The 20,616-nt window shown below is 43.6% G+C and overlaps 1 protein-coding gene across 1 annotated transcript in view; it reads right to left on the reverse strand.

Annotated features, from left to right (window-relative positions):
* COG5 (component of oligomeric golgi complex 5) overlaps positions 1-20,616 on the reverse strand; it is a 2,640,594-nt gene that overhangs the window by 1,577,890 nt on the left and 1,042,088 nt on the right. Inside the window, exon 7 of the mRNA XM_069629143.1 lies at positions 12,705-12,835. Coding sequence (XP_069485244.1) covers positions 12,705-12,835 — 131 coding nt within the window. The remainder of the gene's footprint in view (positions 1-12,704; positions 12,836-20,616) is intronic.

Here is a 20,616-nt window from a genome sequence, read left to right on the forward strand (position 1 = left end):
TAAACAATGAAGAAACCATCAATGGGTGTATAAGAAGGCTCTGGGATCCCAATGGAAAAACACTAAGGTTCAGAGGAAATCTCCCTCACTACAGTGGCCGAGTCACAAGAGAAGGATCTGGAAGCCTAACAAGATTTTGGACATTGTTGTGAGCAAGTCACAAAAATAAAGTGTGTATCAAGATGGAAGCACTGAGGAACAATGCTATCAAGTAACATCAGAGGACGGGAGTCATTCACCCTGGCCTTGGGTTAAACTGTGGCAAAAACTACCAAGAGAGGGAGGCATTCTCTTGGCCTTGAACTAAGAATGAATGTCAAGCACCCAGGGGAAGGGAGTCACTACCCATGGTCTTGTTGTGCATTGTAGCAAGACATACCAGGGAAAGGTCATTCACCCTGGTTTCATTGGAAGTTATGCAAAACAACACCAGGAGAAGGGAGCCATTCTCCTGGAGAGAACATTGTGTAAAGACTGTTTTGAAACCTACAACTAATGGAAGGGAGTCATATCTCCTGGGTATTTTTGTTTTGAAGAAACATTTGGTTGAACACCATCCAAGAAGCAGGAGAAAGGAGTCACTCTCCTTAAAGAAGGAACTTTGTGTTCGTTTACTCTTTATTTATATAGTGTGAGGGATAGAAGTAGGTTTTGACACAGGACAGTGGCATTTACTTTGACGGACACCTTACAGGCCCTTTCAGTTTTAATTTTGAGCCAGGGAAACCCATCTTTGGAAGTTAGGGATATTGAGGACCTCTTTTCCATTTCAAAAATATAAGTCTAGAGCCAAAATCATGCCACCTTTGTGTCAGTCTCCTTCTTAGACAACTTTACAGTATTCAGGTGTGTAAGTGCTTTGACCTCTGTTGATTATCAAGAAGCCACCTGGAGGCATAATGATATAAACCATCTCAGAAAGCTGTCTCTTTCCAGCATGCATCAAAGATAAATTTGAGCCAAAACAGTGGCAAATTATGGTGGTGCGTTTGAGGGATACAAGTATGATTGTCAGTGAGCCAGGAAGTTGCCTTAAGAAAGCAAGAAGAGATGGACGTCATCCCAACCCAACTAAGACCAGCGGGAGCACTATAGCACACAATAGAACATATAAGGCACTTAAAGATGTACATCTGAACTGCAAATGGGCTAGGTAGCAGAGATGGCAGTGTGTACACAGAGAAACACAAGTGGCCATTAACCTTGTAAACGTCTCCTGTTTACACGTCACAGGAAGCCCCACGAAACAAGGAAATCTGGGGGGCATGTATTTTCATATTATTACACTGGCTCCCCATTGTAGTGTGAGCATTTCTAACTACAATAAGATGGACACAAATGCCTTTACTAGGATATATCCACCTACACAGCCACATGTGGCCTACCTTGTCACACACTAAACAGGTCCCTTCTCCTGCTGCAAATATCAAAATGCATTTTTGTTAAAGAGCAGAACCCAATCCTTGTCAGTTGGGTGCCTTAAGGCCATAAATTAATTTTCCAATTTACAAAATGGGGTTTATCAAAGGAATGTGCTAATTAAAAAAAGAACTTGGCTGTGTTCCTAGTGTCCTTCTGGTCCAATTTTACTCTCAACCATTCCATTTAAGAGAGGTGAAAAAAACATAATAATATTTCCTATTAAGTGTATGTTCTCTATTTGTGCGATGTTGGACCCCCCCAGGTTTCTGGTAATGCATGATCCTGAAGTTGATTTAATATGACATACCTATCTTTTTGATTGACTAAATCAGGGTTTTCTACCAGATCCTGCAACAGGTTCCAGTGTCCACCTATTACAACTAAAGTTGTACTCTTGAGTAAATGTCCAATTATATAGCTTGACAAGGTCAGTACACTGACCATGTCAAGATGGGTTAGGATCCCCTCTCAACCAGAGGTGGAGGGCATACCAGGGGAAACCCAATAACCAGCCCTGGCCCAAAGCGGAAGATGGCAGCTGGGAGGAACCCATGTTTAGTTTAGTTTGTTTATTTATTTATAAAGCGCGTCCGAACCCTCAGGTAGCTGGGCGCATAATCATGTGCACAGCAGAGTTACATATCGTTACACAAACACATTAATACAACAGTAAAAGCAAGGTACATACATTAGTCCAGACTCTGAGCAGTTACATACAGAAAGCAGAATGTGTAGAATACATGGTACAAGATAATTACAGTGGAGAGTGAGGATCTAGTTACAGGGTGGTCCTGAATAGGATTTAGATAGGGTAAACATTTCTACATGAAGAGATGAGCGGCTGGCCACACGTGTAGGTGAAAGACTCTGTGTTTAAGCTGATAGCCATGATTTCACCATGGCTCTGAATGGCCAGAACGAGGCTTCCGAACTAATTGCAAGAGGGAGAGCGTTCCAGCATTGTGCTGCGAGAACTGGGAAGCTGGATCCTCCTGCTATTTTTAGGTTGTAGTTGGGAACCTTTAGTTGGTGCAGGTAAGGGGTTCTGGTGGGTCTATTGGAGCAGTGTCTGGAGAATTTGTCTGAGAGGTAGCGTGGGGCCGTGAGTGACAGGCATTTATGGGTGATGACAAGCGTTCTTAGCTTAATTCTGTCTCGGATAGGGAGCCAATGGGCTTCTTTGCTAATCGTAGATATGTGAGCCTTGCGTGGGAGGTTAAGGGCACATCCTAATGCATTATTTTGAAGGATCTGGAGCCTGTACAAGTTTTTTGTGGTGGTGCCAAGGCGGAGTGTGTTGCAGTAGTCTAATTTAGACAATATCAACGCTCTGGATAGGGTGAGGCAACTTGAGGGGGAGAGAAAGGGCCTGCAGGCATTGATCAATTTATTGGTGTAGGTGGTAGTTGAAATGGTGGAGTTTATTTGTTTTTTTTGTGACAAGGTGGAGTTGAGGTACACACCTAGGGTTTTGACCTCTTTGGAGACTTTTATGATGTTGCCATCAATGGTAAAGGATTGGTACCTATGGTCCAATTTGTTGAGGCGAGCCTGGGAGCCTACGATAAGCAGTTCTGTCTCATCGTTTCTGCCTGACATACTTTGGCCAGCCTCCTCTGATATTATTTCTGGCCTGCTACCTCTGTTACTATTTCTGCACACCCTAGGATTTACCCTCTGTTAATCCAGTTGCACTGTAATTTATGTAATATATGTAATTAGAAAGACGGTGAATATGCTGTTACTGTAAATTCTCTATTGTAATTTCTGTCTGTATTTTACTGCAACCTTGTACAAATTGCGCCCTGATGCCTCCGGGCCTGATAGTTTTGCGCGTTACAAATAAACAAATACAATACAATACAAGGCAAAGACTGTGTGTGGTCATCCAGGCTTGGATTTCTAGGTAGATTTCATTAAGCTTTGCAACATCATCTTCGTAGCTGCCAGAGAGAGTGATGAGGACCCAAGTGTCATCCGCGTAATTAGTGTAGCTGACACCCAGGTCGTCAAGACGGTCAGAGAGGGGCTTAGTGAAGATGTTGTAAAGTGTGGGAGAAATGCAGGATCCTTGGGGAACTCCACATTGGATTGGGATGGGGTCCGCAGCCGCGGAAGGGCCGAAGACCCTGGTCGACCTGTCAGACAGAAATGACTGGATCCACTTAGAGGCATTCTGTGAGAATGCAGCAGCCGAGGAGAGGTGTTGTGTGAGGATCTGGTGGTCAACCAAATCGAAGGCCGCGGAGAGATCCAACAAGAGCAAAATGGCCAGTTTGCCCTTGTCTTTGGCATCATCCATTTGGATTTTTAGATCCAAGAGGGCAGTTTCGGTCCCATGCCTTGGTGTAAAGCCGGATTGTCGCAGGCCTGGGAGGTTGTTGTCTTCCAAATGTTCTTGTATTTGGAGGTAGGCTACCCTGTCCAAGATTTTACCCCTTCGTGCCTTCCAGAGAAATTGAAGCAACCCGTTCTCTCACAGCATGCCTCAAAAACTATATGCACACAAGAATGTATTATCCCTAGAAAGTTTCACCCAGTGAAATAACAGAGCATGAAAGAATATCCAGTGCCCCACGATTGTTCTGAAAGCACTACAGAGACCCATACCCGCTGTAGGGGTGCACAGCTAGGGGACTGACAAATGAGGTGTATTGATTGGTACAAACATTTATTTAAAATGCTAAAAGTAAAAGAAAACCTTATTTTGCCCTAACTCTAAGAGGGGTTTCCCTGCCTCAACCAAAAGTAAGGAGTGTGTCAGGAAGCAAAAGTAGAAAGGTCCACCATCCTGGGACAAAACCTGTTCCCTTCCCACACACTATAAATCAACTAAATAAGATGGTAATCTTCTTGGTGCGCAAGGATAGCTTGCTTTTTCTAGATGATAACATTTGTTCACTTTTGAACAAGGTAGGCTCACAAAGTAATGTGAAAACCAAAGTTCCAAAATGTACAAAATAATATTCAAAAGCAACGTAAAGTTCCAACTCAAAGTGCCATCACCAAGAGAATGGCTTGTATCCCCCGGTCTCAGTTGGGCTTATAGTTTCCAGCCCCTGCTTTCTCTTTTTTAATTCACTTCCTTCGGTTCCTCTTTATAGCAAGTACTGTGACGAGGAAGATAACTCGTAGTTACATTTGGTACTTGTAAGGGCACTTCCTTATTCCCCTCGTTTTCCTTGTGCAGACCTAGAGTTTAGGGTCAGTACTGTTTACAGCTATATTAATTCTCTGAGTAAGTGTTTTCTGGATGAGCTTTCCTGGTAGGCTGGATTCACTTCCCTGACCAGCGCACCAGTTGCTTCCACGAGGTTCCTTAAATAGGTATAAGTGGTTGCCCCTCTCTGGTGTTTCGTTTCCCCCCAGCTTCGTTGCCATAGGTTTATCTCTTCCCCGGAACCCTGCTTCCCAGGAAAGTATCTTCCAATTGGCTTATTTGCCCTGGTTACTCGCTTCTTTCGATTTCTGTCTCCGCAGGAGCTGCAGTTTTCTGTCGATGCGCGTTGGAAAATTCACCATCCAGCAAAACTCTTCCTGCAAACGCTTTCCGCGTTCATGCACCAGTCACCTACTGTGAAGGCATCAGGAAGTAGACACAGACAACAGAGTACATTTCGGGCTATAACACTTTATTAAAAAACACTAAAAGGTTGTACTATGCTTAGGTGGGATTTCCCTACCCAACTAAAACTAATGATAGTCTGTGTCAGGAAGTCCAAAATAAATGTTGTCTGTGTCCAAAATGTATACTTGCTCCCACATCTATTTGTTCAAACTGTGTAGGGATGTCAGCATCAACTGAAAAAGTGTTCAAACAAAAGTTGGTCGGTAAGGGGCTCTCTCCCTTCTCCAGAATTCCAAATAGTTCACTTTCAATCATAAAGGGGTTCCCTTCCCCAAGCTTTCAAGTCTCTCTCTGTTTTCACAACAATGCAATTCATCGGGATTCTTCCCAGCTTTCAGCCTTGTTGGCTCGTTCATCAATATCACAGAAGTTCAACTCTGTTAGTTCATAATATGCAAGCTTCTCTGGATATTCAACCATAAACCTATAGATGACTCAAGTGGCTTCTCTCATGGTCCACCCATTACATGTCACGCAACCGACACAACTGATTGGCTTCTTTTCCACAGTTGTACCACCACTGCTTCAGCTCAATAGTGGAATTGGACTTAGATTCTCACAGTTATTTTCAACACTTATTTTGCTACTATTCACTTGTCAGATTATCAGGCGTTCTCATAATGTTTCCTTAGTTTCAACTTGCGACTTGTACAGTTCCTCTTTTCCTTATGGCTCTTGCCAATGCTTGCTTTTTCTCAAACTGTACACTTCAGAGTTCTTTAAATTCAATACCATTACTTGCTTTCTTCTGATTCTATGAATCAAGGTTCCTTTGCATGAGGGAACGCTTTTCTCCACTTTCCACTTGTGTGGCATTCATTATTATTTTCCTTTGGTTCGGTATTCAAAATTGCAGCTCATTAATTTGCAAAATAATCTAATAGCAAATTCCCAGTTCACTCTCCTACTTGGAATTTGCCCCCATCTTACAGGCTTCCCATTTAATTTCAAATGTTAAGCTTACTGCTCTTTCGGGCCCTCACCACAGCCTTCATAATTCTGTTACAAGTCAGTTTTCACAAACCGCTCCTTTCATCACATTCTTGTTGCCGTTAATCAGTATTTCACAATTCCAATACCGGCAATTACATTGCCTTTGCTGTCGTTCACTCACTTACGAGCGCTCCAACTTTCTTTCAACACGCGGCTCGCATCACAGCGTCCCGGAGTCACTCAGCCTCACTTGACTTACCAGGTACGCTGTCTTTGTGTATCCTTCTCCACTTCAGTCGGTCCTTGGCTGCTGAAGCTGTGCCTAGCTCGGCAAGCCACTCGTACTGGGCAGCTGACAACTCCTGTTAGCAGAGCAGGAGTCCTCTTGTCTTCAGGAGGTCCGCAGCCTAACCCTGCCACTGGAGACCTTCCAACAATGCTAGCTGCACTCTGCTTCCGCTGCAGAAAATCTACAGCCCCTCGGCGTCTCAGACACGTGTCTCCCTGCCTTTTCCTCTGGCTTCTCCGTCTGCAAGCACCTTCTCTACTCCCATTAAACTCACATGAGCCGGCCCTTTATGCCACTCTGTTGGCTCCAAGTGCAGTCTATTCACCTTGAATTCACAACGGTCTTGGTACTCTACATCCCTCTTCCTCGTCCCAGTACCAGAGTGGTGTGCGTGCCTTTCAGAGTCAATAAAGGAGGAATCTAAGTTCCTATCTGGGCTCTTCTTCGTCTCAGTACTAGAGTGGTATTTAGGTATGTGTGAGTTAATAAAGGATGAATGCAAGTTCCTATGCGTTCTCTTCCCTGTCTCAGTACCATAGTGGTATACATTAGGAGATGGTTTTCTAACACAATAGGGAAGTGATAGAAAATATCCTATGAAAGCCTGGGGACATTTGATTCTTGATGCAACGTGAAAGGGGTCCACCGTGTCTCAACCCCAGTCCCCAAGTTTCCTCCTCCCAGATGATCCTCCCTCGCATAACCACCCCAAGGGTCAGGATCCAGAGCGATGGCCTTTCCCTGGCCACCTGGGGGCGGAGGGGTATTTTTGGGAAAGAAGTGAGGACGCCATAAGATTCCTCACAACACCTTCCCCAGAGGTGGGGAGTCAGTGTGCTTATGAACACCTTACGTGTTTGTGCACTGGTCCCCCACCTTCCTCAGACGTCGCGAGCCAGCCCAAAACTTCTATTTTCAGTCTGTGTCTTTCTTTCTGATATTTCTCCTACAGTCCTCTCTCCTTCCTTGCTTTCCACAACTTCTCCATCTCTGTCTCTCTCTCGTTCTGCTTTCACAACTTCTATCACTCCAGCTACTACTACTCTCACAGTCTCGTCCGACTTCCTGTTTTATTCTTAGATTATCTTCTATGATCAGACAAAGACTAGAGCATTGATTATGGTGCCCCCCCTGTCTTATCCTTCCATCCCCATAGGGCCTCCTTCTCTCAGTTTGGTAATCATTGTCCTTTATTGGATATCTTCTATTTTTTCCATCTCAGTACCGTTTACATAATTTACTAGTGTTATCTTGCATAAGTACATTGGTTTATGTGGCATATGAGTGTTTAGCATAGGGGAGGGAAGTTGTAGGACCATTTTGGTAATGTTGTGTTTTAACTACTAGAGCAGTCTTTCCCCCCTTAAGAAAAGGGACAATATCCTTGGATTCACCACAAGAGGCCCGGTGAGATAGGAAGTCTGAACTTCTCTGCCGCACACACACACTCTCTGCTCCCACTAGAAGTGAAAAGAGCACCTGGGGGGGGGGGGGACCAGCTACACCACCCGAGACTCATACAGAGTGCCGAGAGCACACCTTTTGGAACACTTACCTTAAGGAAGGCAGACGGAAAGCCTAACCCGACGAACGTGCTCAATGAGCTGGGTATGACACCACATCATTACACAGAGGGCCCCCACAGAGAAAATTGGCAGGTTTTAGCTCACTATTATGTTTTCCCACACATTCCCAGGGATTGGAAGACAGATATGCATTTAGCGAGGTCATAGGAGGAGAAGGGGGGTGGGGGGGCAAGGGACCAGCAGGAGGAAAGAGGAAGCATTGCTGTGCGAAGCCTATTGTTGAGTCAGGTGAGTTGTTGGTTTAGTGAGTGCCAGGGTACTGCTGTTTCAGTGAGCATGTGTGTGAAGTGAGTGGAGTTAGTGTGAAGGGTGTTTGTCAATTGACTGAGAGTGAAAGAAGGGTGTGCTGTAGAGAGTGGGTAGAGTGGTAGGAGTAGTTGGAGGAGAGTAGTAGTTGGAGGAGGTGAGTGATAATGGGAGGAGAAGCGTAGTAGTGGGAAGACGAGAGTAGCAATGGGGAAAAGGACCATAGCAGTGGGAGCGGACAGTAGTAGTGAGAGGCGGGACATAGTAGTGAGAAGAGGAGGAGTAAAGAGGTGTGGTTGAAAAAGTAAAATCAAAAGGGTGGAGACGAAAGGTCGCAGGAGTGAAACATCAAAAGGGACGGAGGATTGGAGGGAGGAGTAAGCTGAAGGGGAGTGGTAGTAAGTGTAAAGGAGAAGAGATGAGTGGGCGTGATTAAAGTAGTCTGGATTGTGCCTTGCACTTGGTCTGTGGTATTCAAGCTCCTATTAGAACACTAACCTTTGGTTAGAGTAAGGAAAACTAGGATGGCCCTAAGGAAGTTTAGATACCCTCTATTTAGGGAGCCATCAATAACAGAAACCAGAAATTAGACAGTAGGAGTAACTGTTTGCTAACACTAACCATGGGTTACGGATAGCTGGATTAAAGAGGAAATCCCACAGTAGAGCCAAGAGAGGGATGGCTCTAGAGCCCACAACATTTTAATAAATACCCTTGAACTGTCTCAAAGACTCAGGGCCTCATTACACGGTAGGCGAAGAACCATGGCGCTATTAGCGCCATGGTTCATGTCGGTAAAATACCGGCACCGCCTTGGTGGAAAGGGGAATTACCGCCCCATTCCAAGGTTGGCGGGGCGGTAATTCCCCCTTCCACCATTGCCCTTCCCCAGTCCCATTTTTGCCCCATAGGGCATAATGGGAATGGGGAAGGCGCTAATTACAGCACCGCAAATTGCGGTACCGTAATTAGCTCCCTGGGTCCCTTTGCGGGTTGGTTTTTAACGCCTGCAAAAAGTAGGCGTTAAAATCCACAACCCGCAAAGGGACCTCGTAGTAAGGCGGTAAGGATTTACCGGTAAAATACCGGTACCGGTAAACCCTTACCGCCTACCGTGTAATGAGGCCCTCAGTGTTTTATGTGCCATCTGTGACAATAGGAGAGAACAGATGCTTTAGGGCCATTAGGTGCATTTACTGAGCTTAGGTGCATTTATTGAGCCTATCAGTAGTTCATAAAAGCCTATACTAATCTTTACTACAATTACCTGCCATTCTTCATTTTGCCAGGTTTGATAATCTCTTATTTTAGGGATTTATGAAAAAGGATTGCAATTTCAAATTCTTTCCTTTCCTCGTGTACACAGCTGAAAATCTCATTCCCAACCCAATCCCTTCACAATTTTTAAGCCTCTTCCAATGTAAGATAAGTATTCTGCAATAACGGTCTGATTATGAGCATGGCAGTATTATCCCCAGTACTACTGCCAAACTCATTCGCTGTTACAGCATGCAGGACAATTCCAGTACGCGGTGGAGTTCACATGATTCCAGTTCTCACAAACCCTTCTATTATTATTATGCATTTTGGAGTCTCCATGTGGGATCAGTAATTATTTCATGCATTCGTTCGTGCATGCAGTAATGTTTTTATGTGGCAGGAATAACTGCCACACAAACGCAGGTACAAAATCGAGTTTCAGGACAAACTCAGAGTTTGGCAAAGTGTTAAAACATCGAGTATTCTAACGTATTGAATGTTTTACCACTACAGCCAAACTCACAATTAGACACAAAGTCACGGCTTTTGGGTTTTAATTATATTATATAATCATTAAGGTTATTGATATTCATAGACATTATGTTAAGTATTGCCATGATGCAAATAGTTTTATAGCAGGAGTGTCAATCATAAGATCTGCCGGTGTGTACAGCCCCCTGAAATTCCTTCCTCTGGCCCTCCACAGAACACATATTGCAGATGCATGTGCCCTAGCAGAGGAGATCAAAGACAATGCTCCTTAGCTCAGATGCTTCTGTTCTGTTTCATTAACCAGAGATAAAGGCACTGTCACCAGTAGCTGATTCTCTACAACATGCCACTGTATTATTAGCAAAACATCTCAAAATAATGGAACGTTAAAGCAAGGCCAGAGAAAATTTACCAAACAAGTACATGCATATAAAGAGCCAGTCACATTCCTATTAATTGTGTTTCTTATTTTTATACACAACTAATGCTATTAGTTTGTGCTCAACGTGCTACACAAAATGCTGCTCAGAACACAGGCATCTGGTAATGACTGTGATAGCCCAGTATCCCCGGTGTGCTAATCAAATATGGTTTCTCATACATAACACTGTATGAACTGCTAATTTGAACTGAATATCTGTTTGGTAAACTCTTCATTCCAAGGTGAAAATAACTACACGTTTTTTTTTACCAACTTTATTTAATTTTTCAAGAGCATATATCATGGACATGTGTGCATCAGTGAATAATAAACAACAGTTTCGCCCATGCCAGCCCTTCCCCCCCCCCTATTGTAGGTGTTCAGTACTATTTGCTCGTATATATTAATTGGCAAACTCCCCCCCCCTCAACCCCTCTGAACGTAACCCCCCAACATTTGGGTGAAGAATTGCACTGTTCTTGTTTTGAGAATTCAACAGATTGGAACGCTTTTCCAGCTCAAAGTTCGCATTATCAGGTAACAGAAATTGCACGGAGTAGCCTAGGTTTGAAGTTCATCTGTTCTTTATCGTCTGTAAACTCATGTAATGGCAGCCAAGTGTTCAGATATTTTGAGTAGGAGCCATGGGCTATTGCCGTCAACTTTTCCATGGCCATTACTCCCCACAGTCTCACCCACCACATGGCTACTACTGGTCCTTGCTTAGTCTTCCATGCCTGCGCCACAGTAATTCTGGCTGCACTCAGCATATGGGTGATAAGCGTAGCCGTGGGCCCAGAGTTCACGTAGCATCCCTCGACTGCCTCTCCCAGGAGCAGAACAGGCGGGTCAAAGGGAAGCTTTGCGCCTGTTATTTCTTTGATATGACTTAAGATCTCCTTACAGCAGGTCTCTGCCAGTGGGCAGGACCACCACATGTGGATTAGATCCCCAGGTTGCCCACAGTTTCTCCAGCAAGATGCAGGGTATTCCGGGTTTATGGAATGCATGCGTACGGATGTCATGTACCATCGTAGGCAAAGTTTGTATGCCGCCTCCTTGATTGAGGCACATTTAGAGCTCTTAGCAGCTCTATGCCAAATGCGGCCCCAAGTTTCCCCGGAGATTGGTCTTCCCACATCTGTCTCCCATCTCTGCATATATGAGAGGTTCTCTTCAGGGTCCATCACCTAGATATCCCTTTGTCATGCTGGCCCTCTTGTACCGTTAGTTCCAATCCTATTGGGTCCCTAGTTGCCCCTTCCCTGACCCTTGTGTTTGAAACCCAATGTCTGAGTTGGATATAGTGAAATCGCTCATGCTCCGGTATGTCAAACTTGGCGTTATAGCCTTCAAATGTTAAGGGTGCCCCCTCTGCATAAAGGTCTTTCAATACTATGGTTCGTTCCCTACCCCCCCACCCCCAGTGTACCCAAAAATTGGCTTGCATCCCTGGGGTGAAGCCTGGGTTATAGACAACCGGTGTGAGAGGTCCTCCCCCCACTTTTATCTTCCTGCTCCTCAGTGGTTTATCCCAATACCATAGAGTAGCTTTAGTTGATTGTAGCAATGTACCTCCTTTGTATCTATGTCGTGTGGCAAGGAAGCCTAGGTTCCCCATGGGTGTCTTGGTTGCTTCACTTTCTAGTATTGCCCATCGATTTTGATCTTCCCCAGATGACCATTGTAGCATCGGTGCTATCTGTGCTGCCCATAGATACCGACGAAAATCTGGAACCCCCAGTACCCCCAAAGCTTGTGGTCTAAATAATACTTTTTTTGTGAATTCACGGTTTCTCCCCCTCCTCCCCCCAGATAAAGGTCATCACTTCCTTCTGTAATTTTTGGATGACTGGGCCTGGGATACGTATTGGGAGGGTGCCTACTATGTATAAAAACGTTGGGAGTAGGGTCATTTTAACCGCTACAATCTGTGCCAGCCAAGACAACTCCTGCAACTCCCAGCGTTTTAAGTCCCTTGCCAATGTTTTCAGAAGGTCTGGGATATTAGCCCCATATAATCTGTCATATGTGGGGGTCAGTTGTATTCCTAGGTATTTTACTGACTTATGTTCCCACTTCAGAGGGTATTGCTTCTCCCACTCTGAAATTTGTTCTGCCCTTTCCGTAATGTTAAGAGCTTTGGACTTGGGTTAGTTGATATGAAATCCTGAGACCTTCGCAAAATCCTCTAATAATGTTATAGCCGTTGGCAGGGAGTTTGCGGTGTCCTTCAGAAACATGAGAACATCATCAATAACTACATGTTTTTATAGAACACTACAACTGAACTATGTCTATTCGAGTGCTTTAAACAAAGATGTTCTTATTGCCAGACTCAATGGTAGTCACAGATAAAGTACAAAGATACATTCAATTTTATATTAGAAGACTATGCCTAATTGGAGAAAAACATATGCGTTTTACCTGAGTTTCTACTCCTTGCTCGAGTAAGCGCTTTGCTTGATTTTCCACCTCAAGTCGAGCTCTTGCAATAAAAAGAAGGTCATTTTCAATTACTTCGATTCCAGATAGATCAATTCCTTGAGATAGGTAATCTGTAGAAGAACACAGACTATTATGGCATTTTGCAAAGAACATTACTTCTATTATACATTCTTACTTTTTTCAAAGTAAAAGTAATAAATGTTCTACATAACCCAAAGGATACATTTTTTATGTTTAATGTGTTACAGTTCAAAATTTTACACACGTTTCATAAAATGTCTTCAATATTTACACAATTCCTCAATTTCATGACATTTTTTTTTAATTGTTTATACAATTCATCTATCATCAAACTTTGAGCATTACTAAAACCAAGATTTAAACTACCATGTACAAAGAGTGATTTTAAAACATATCAGTTCATTTCATATTATGCATATCCAGCATTTTAATAACTGTTAAATTCTATGCAGTGCTAGGTGGCAGCTCTTACTCTGTATTCATGCACAACTGCCAAAAATCCAAACTTCTAATGGTGTTCAGATTCTATACGAGCTTACCCAAGTGTATAATGTATACCGACCTAGCACTGATATGTTCTGTTAGTTTCTAATATCTCCTAATCTTTACACATAAGACAAAACCTTTTATCAGGTGCTATTTTCGATGCCGAGCCATTTACTGCCAGCACCGGCAATCGGTTTGTACACAAAAGTAAAATAAATCATTGTGGGTTTGGGAAGGGTCCCAATACCAGGTATGGCTGCGGCTTCTGAATTAATTCTATACATTATATGAATGAATTAAGTTATCTTTAAAAACATTGCTGTAGTGAACTGTAAATATACTGTATGCAAAAAATGCTGAGGACCTAATTTTGAAGAACACATGCAACAATGGTTAGCACAGTACACAAACAAAGTTTTAAAGGCCGGATAAGTGGGTTCCCCCAGTCATAGACCAGATGGGTAACTATTCAGTTACTAGTAAAGGACTCACTGATAGTACCCAAAGTGTCATAAATGTTCAGCAGTAAAAGCTACTGTATGCCCTTAAAATCATGACCTTGTCCATTCTGTAATCTGTATTAGATTAATAACATCTGGAAGTAATCCTTACACACACTCAAATACTTGAACCATAACATTATATTGAGTTCAGAACATGGCATGATTGGGGCTTTGAAGCCATTCCATCCAGGATAAATCAAACGTATATTCCTAAAAATCATACCAATACAGGTATCGCCCTCACATTATGTCACTTAAACCCCAAATTTAAGAAACGTGATCCCCATCCATACCAGAGATGCTTTTTACAAGTTTCTATGGTTGTATGCATAGGGGAATTTTTAGAGGGGCTGGAGAGGGACACACAAGCAAGACACAATCTTGTCTGGTTCCCCCATCCTCCCGTCTGTGTATTTAGTGAGCTCAAAACCATCAAAAGAGTCCTGGTAAAGACATCGGAGAAGGGGGAGTGTTTGCTTGACTTTTCGTTGGGAGCTCTCTTTTAAAGATTCTGAATATTTGCACTGAAAAGAGAAAAATAGCATTCAACTTTTCATATCTTTAAGATTGATTTACCTTCACAAACAAGTTCAAGAAACTGCTCAAGAATATTCAGGATAATTTGTAAGTAACCAACAGATATCCAAAAACGACATCTACACAGATAAAAAGAAACTGTGTGAAAATGTACCAACGATACAAAGAAGGGAGGAAAGCACATGCAGTGGAATTAGTGTATCTGAGGTCCTGAAAGCCCCCTTTACCAATGCTTATAAATGTTGTCTGACCCCTCCGTTCCAGAACCAAATGGTCAATTGACAGGGAGTCTTTTGAGACCCCTACAGGCTAAAGTCATAGTGAAAAGAGACTGTTCTTGGCCAAGAAGGGACAAGTTACAAACAGTGACCTGTGTACTGAAGGCTTCTAAACTATTGTATCAAGAACAACCCTGTGTGCTACAGGTGGCGTGTCACTACCTAAGAATGTAAGCCAAAGTGATGCAGATCCAAGTAAGACTTTCTAGTTCAGTTGCCTGGCTGATGAGTGAAGTTCACCATGCTTAATAGACCAAGCTGTCCTCAACCTACGAGTTGGAACCAGGGATAGACAAGGAGCAGAGAAGGAACCAGAGTTAGGAAGAGGGGATGTTAGGTGAAGGATAAGGCCTAGTGTGACGAAGTCACAGTGCAATCTACTCCCCAGTTCGCTTCAGAGTAGGGCTGACAGGACCGGTCGTGTACTATTCCAAATCCCCTGAGAGAGCAACCAATTAGGAACTACGAGGCCCTAAAGATACAGGGTACTCAAAACTGTATCTCCCAAGAGGCATCAAGTTTAGAGAGTCAACATCCAGAGTAGATTCTGGAGGGTCTTCATGGATTCAGGCGAAACATTAGCACATCCTGATAGTCCCCTTAGCCAACAGGGAAGGAAAATAATCTAACTTATGCCAATCACCCCCTAACCCAGCAGCAGCATGTGTGAAGGAGAACAGCATTCTCCCTCCCCTGCAGCTGCAGCATTCAAAAAGAGAAAAATGTCCTTCTCCTTTCCCAAAGAGAAAAATGATCTTGCACAAATGGGAACTTACTAGAGGTTTTCCTTGCAATTGGAATGGCCTCTTTTTACCACAGGAAACCCACAAAACTAACTTCTGTGTAAGGGACAGCCAAGAGCCACGGCAGGAGCACAGCAGCAGAAAAACTCACTCAGAAGCAATCTAAAAGAAATCCAGGAAGGCATACATTTGTTTAAAGACGTCTTTCCCCTGGCTTGAAATTGAAAGCCACTTAAGCAATGAATTCGAAAATTAGCTTCAGCCAGTGGGAGAATGGTGAGGGCATTATAACTGAGGCTATGAAACACAGACAGTATCGTTTGAGCTGGGAGCTGTGGAGAGAAGTTTGCTGGGAAAGCGGGAGAGCACCAAAGCAGGGGACCGGCTTGAGATTAGAAGAGGGTTGTGCTCCAGTGAAGGGGATAAGATCCACCAGAACCCCAGAAGAGGGGTCTGCTCCAGGGATGGAAAGAGGAACCTTCCAAATCACAGAAGAGGGGTGTGAGCTACAGTGAGGGGGAGCAGAGACCCCATGAGCCCAAAAGACGAGGTCTGCGCCAATGAGGGGGCAAGGAGCCCCTAAACCCCAGAACAGGGTTGTGCTCCAGTGAGGAGGAGAAAGGGCTCTTTAACCACAGAGAAAAGGGTGTGTGCTCCTGCGAGGAAGAGGTCAGCCACTGGGATCCCAGGAGAGGGGTGTGCTTCTGGGAGAATAAGAGAGCCCCCCGAGACCAAAAGGAAAGACCCCAGACCCAAAAGTAGGAAGGGGTTGGAGTAGTAAGAGGCAGTGTTGACTTTGGCCCCAGAAGAGGTGATGCGTTGCAAAAGAGGAGAGCCATGTGAGCGCAGAGGAGGGGTGTGCAAGAGTGGAGAGTGAGACAGTGATTGAGCAGGGAACTATATCCCTACCATATGCCTGGAAGGAGTGAGCAGTGCACTAAATCCCTAAGAGAATGAGCATGACACTATATCCCTAAATCAAAGAACAGAGGGAGAGACCCTTGGCCGAGGAAAAGGGAAATAAAGTACAGAGAGAAGAAGAGCCCCATTGAAGGGGAAAATATTTGGGCACTTGGCAAAGGGAGAAAGCCCTAAATCCAGAGAGGCGGAAAGGCCTTGTGGTCCCCAGGAGAAGAAGTGATAAACACGTAGTGCTCGAGTGACCAAAACAGTCTGGAAGTTTCTGAATGCTTATTTGTTTGTTGTCCTTCATTTTATTATCTTGAGTTCAAGGACTACATCTCCCAAGAACCTTTATGTTACAGCCACCCTGAACCAATTTTCATGCAATAGTCTTATGACAGACATTTGTCTAATAAAATCCCTTTAATCTAATTCTGGTGCCAGTAGTTGGGTGTTGTGATGAATGCCCCAGTGATGATCTCCCACATGTCCAGGGGAAGGCAGCCGCTACCTGATCCTGACCCTGGGGGTGGTATTATGAGGGTGGAAGGGATGACTCCAATGGAAGAGACACCGTATTTTTACCCCTGTAACCCCCAAAACGATATCCTCTAGAGTATGGATGGCATATTGTCAATCTGAGCAAAATACCATTCCCACTTCAGATGAATATAATGCTAATTTAACATCTCCTGTTAATGTTGGTTTTGATGTGAACTAAAACCTTAAGCCCCATAGCTTCAAAAGGGTTCGAAACTTCTCTGGACTCCAACTCCCATAAACCCTTCAGAAAGGAGTGGAGCAGGAGCAATACTAATGTGCAGACTAGTTGTTGAAATGCTAATCAGCTGTGTGGGATATTTAAAAATGGTGTGCCTTTCCAGGGCTGTGGTGAAGCAGGAGAAGGGAGATGCAGAACGGACGCAGCAGGAAGCAGAATTGAAAACAGAAACACATGAGCAAACTCTGGAGGAAAGCAGGCGCTTCCCTCTAAGATGGCGAGAGACCAGGAGAAGCAGAGCGGGTGTCGTAGAAGGCCCTTTTGCAGATAGACAGCAGCAGAGAGGCTGCCGAGGTTGCAGTCATGGTGAAAGGCAGATGTTTCACAAGCGAACGATGGAGAAGCGGAAAGAACTGCGAGAGGGTCTGAAAAGAGGGAAACACTACCCTCAGGCACAGACAGCAGCTCTACGCCATGGGTCGGACACACCAGCAAATACTGGTGAGTCTGCCCAAGAGCATGCGTCACCCCCACGCCTACCGACGGGCACAATTGGCAACTTACTTTAAACATTAAACAAGTGACATAGAAAGACTGGATTTACACAAGTCTTCATATATGTGATGGCAATATGGGGAAAGCTGAGTAAATGTTGTCATGAGCAAATTAACTTTTTTTTAAAACCTTTATTTTTGCTGATAGGTATAACACTACGTCCTCCCAGAAGGCCTTTATGGGAGGACATTCCCATTACATATGCATAGAATTCACGTTGGGGACACCACATTTGGGGCAGGCTACTTGTGGGGTAGGGTCAAACTTGGAGATCTTTTTTGGAGTTATGTGTAGATGATTTAGTAATTTAAACTGAATTAACCTAAAGTTAGAGTTAAGCGATATAGCCTCAGTATGCTGGCAGTATTTTGACCATTGGGCATCTTCTATGTTGGTGCCAAGATCCCGTTCCCATTTTTGTTTCATAGTTTTCCCTGATGGGGTGTGTTCTTGGACTGCTTTGTATAGTCTGGACACTGTACCCGTAAACCCCTCCTGTGACATAACTGCAGACAGGAATTGATGCATCGGCGGAGCCTCGGGGAATGAAGGCCATTTCTTTTTGCAGGCTGCTTTCAGACAATAGTATTGCAGCGTGGTAATGAGGCCCGACCCCACTTTATTATGTACAGTTGCGAGTGTCGCAAAACTGCCCCCTGGGTATAGATCTCCTATTCTCATTTCTTTGTCCGGGTCCCACTTTCGCTGCAATGCCGTATCAAATGTTGGTTCCAAGTCGGGATGGTGCCATAAGGGGGTGAACGTCCAGTATGGGTTCTCGCATCCCACCCTTGCAAACAGTGCTACCCAGGCACGAACTGTGGAGCTCACAGGGTCTGCTTCCCTAATATTGCCTTTATTTATTGTAAGTGGCATTGCCTGGATGTTAGCTGGGGCTACTGCAAATTTCTCGGCCCGTACGTGTGCGTGTTTTTCTGAAGTGTCCACCCCACCCCCACCAGTACTTTGCAAAGAGTGCCTGTGCTGCGTGAAAATATAATATGAAGTCTGGGGCTGCCAGTCCTCCTGTTTCATATCTTTCGCACATGCTGGGCCATTTAAGTCTCACCGATTTCCCCGCCCTTACTAAGTTAACCACTAGCCTCTGTAGCCTCTGAAAGAAATCTCTGCCCGGCCAAATGGGGATACTGCAGAACATGTATAATAACTTGGGTACCACCACCATATTGAGCAGGGCCACGAGCAAATTAACTTTAATGAAGCAATTGAGAGGCAAGATCTGTACTAATCCTCATATGTGAAAAGTCACTATGGGGAACAATGAAACAAGTACTGCCACAAGCTAATAAATGCCAACAATGAAGATAGCAATCAAAACATGAACATGTCTCCATATAAGGGGGTGCCAATATGGGAGAAGTTGAAACAAATGAAACCTGAAGCCGGTAGAGTACGACAAGTGAAGGAGTATAACTGTGCTATACATAAAGAGAAAGATACCTAAACAATTAATAGAAGACCTGGTGAAAGAAGTGCATCAGGCAGTAAACCTGTGGGTGGAAAGATACCTGGCAGGAGAGCATACCAGGGGAATCTACCAAGCCCAGAGGGGAATTCTTGGCAGGGGAATACACCAGGTAATCCATCTAGAGTTTGTGACCTTCCTTAATAAATCGTTGAGTAGAAGAGACACTTTTGCCATCCTTAAAACCACCATGGTTTGGAAAAAGACACTTCATAATCCTAAGGAAGTGTTATATGAAAAATATATTTCTACCACTCTTAAAAACTATTATCTGAACTGAACACTTTCAACATTCTACCTGAAACAGTTCAGGGAAGTGTACCATCCCCTGGATACATGGATTGTTTTGTTGGATTTACATATTGGTTATTGCACACTTTTTTTTTATTTAAAGCAGAGCCATTTACCTTGCACCTTTTGTTGTTCCTTTTTAGTGTGATGGTCAGATATGTTTTGGACACAAGAACAGTTTGCCTACTTTTGACGACAAAACACAGACTGATCTTTAGTTTTGGTTTCATAGGTAGGGACACACTTTAGGATGGGGACAGAAAGACCTTTATCCAAACCCTTTTATTTTAATAAAATGTCTAATGTTGAAAACATTACAACTTTGTCCATCTCTAATTTCTGATCCCTCACATATGGTGTTAAAAGTTGGATCGGATTGGAACATTAAGTTTGTGAAACGTTGTAAGAGAGCCTCTGATCTGACCATCGCTACTCAACAATCTACAGGATTTTATATATACGGTAGTAGAGAAGTGATTCAACCTGAAGACTGAGCTTTGATACCCATTTGGTCCTTATTCCCCCTCCTGTACTTACATTAGATTGGCCTCTAAATCAGGTTTGGCCTTGCAATATGGTTTAGATGTATTGGCTGGTGTCATAGACCCTGCTTATAGAGGAGATGTAAAAGTGATGATATAAAATAATGGGGAAAAACCTATCCAGGCAGGGCAGAGAATAACCCAAGGGATTTTGGAGAAGACTACTTCCGAAACCCCAAGAAATCAAAGGTTGTGATGAGAGTGGGAGAGGAACTAAAGGTTTTGGAGAAGCAAACATAGAGCCTTCCTATGAACCAACAATAAAACCAATCTCTATAGTTGAGAAGAACTAAGGTTATTCCGGAACTAGTTTCCATTTTTTTTCCTAAAATCTGGGTTGTTGTATGTGGTATAGGGGAGATGTTGGACTGGATTGTATTCCTAGGTCACCTTTGTGGTACCCAAGAGTCATAAAACAATTTTAGAAATTGCTCATTCTCATTTGACAGATGGGCATCTAGGAACAACTAAAACCCAAGCCCAAATTATTAAACAATTTTATTGGACAGGAATATATGCCGATATAAAGAATGTCAGTACCTTTGTCAGAAAATGAGTACCCAGGTGCCTCCTTCAGCCCCCTTACAACATTATAGACATGCCTTTCTCACGCATAGGTATGGATATAGATGGACCTCTAGAACCATCAAAGTTGGGTAACTGCTACATATTGGTAATATTGGACTATGCAAACAGTTACCCTGAAGCTTTTCCTTTATGGAATAACACCTCACAACAAATTCTAACAACATTCTGCTATTTTATTGTGCAATTTAGTTTACAAACAATTCTTTTCACACAAAACAATTTTTAAAAAAAGATACT

This window comes from Ambystoma mexicanum, chromosome 12 (assembly GCF_040938575.1).
Source record: "Ambystoma mexicanum isolate Mex_15411 chromosome 12, UKY_AmexF1_1, whole genome shotgun sequence".
NCBI lineage: Eukaryota > Metazoa > Chordata > Amphibia > Caudata > Ambystomatidae > Ambystoma > Ambystoma mexicanum.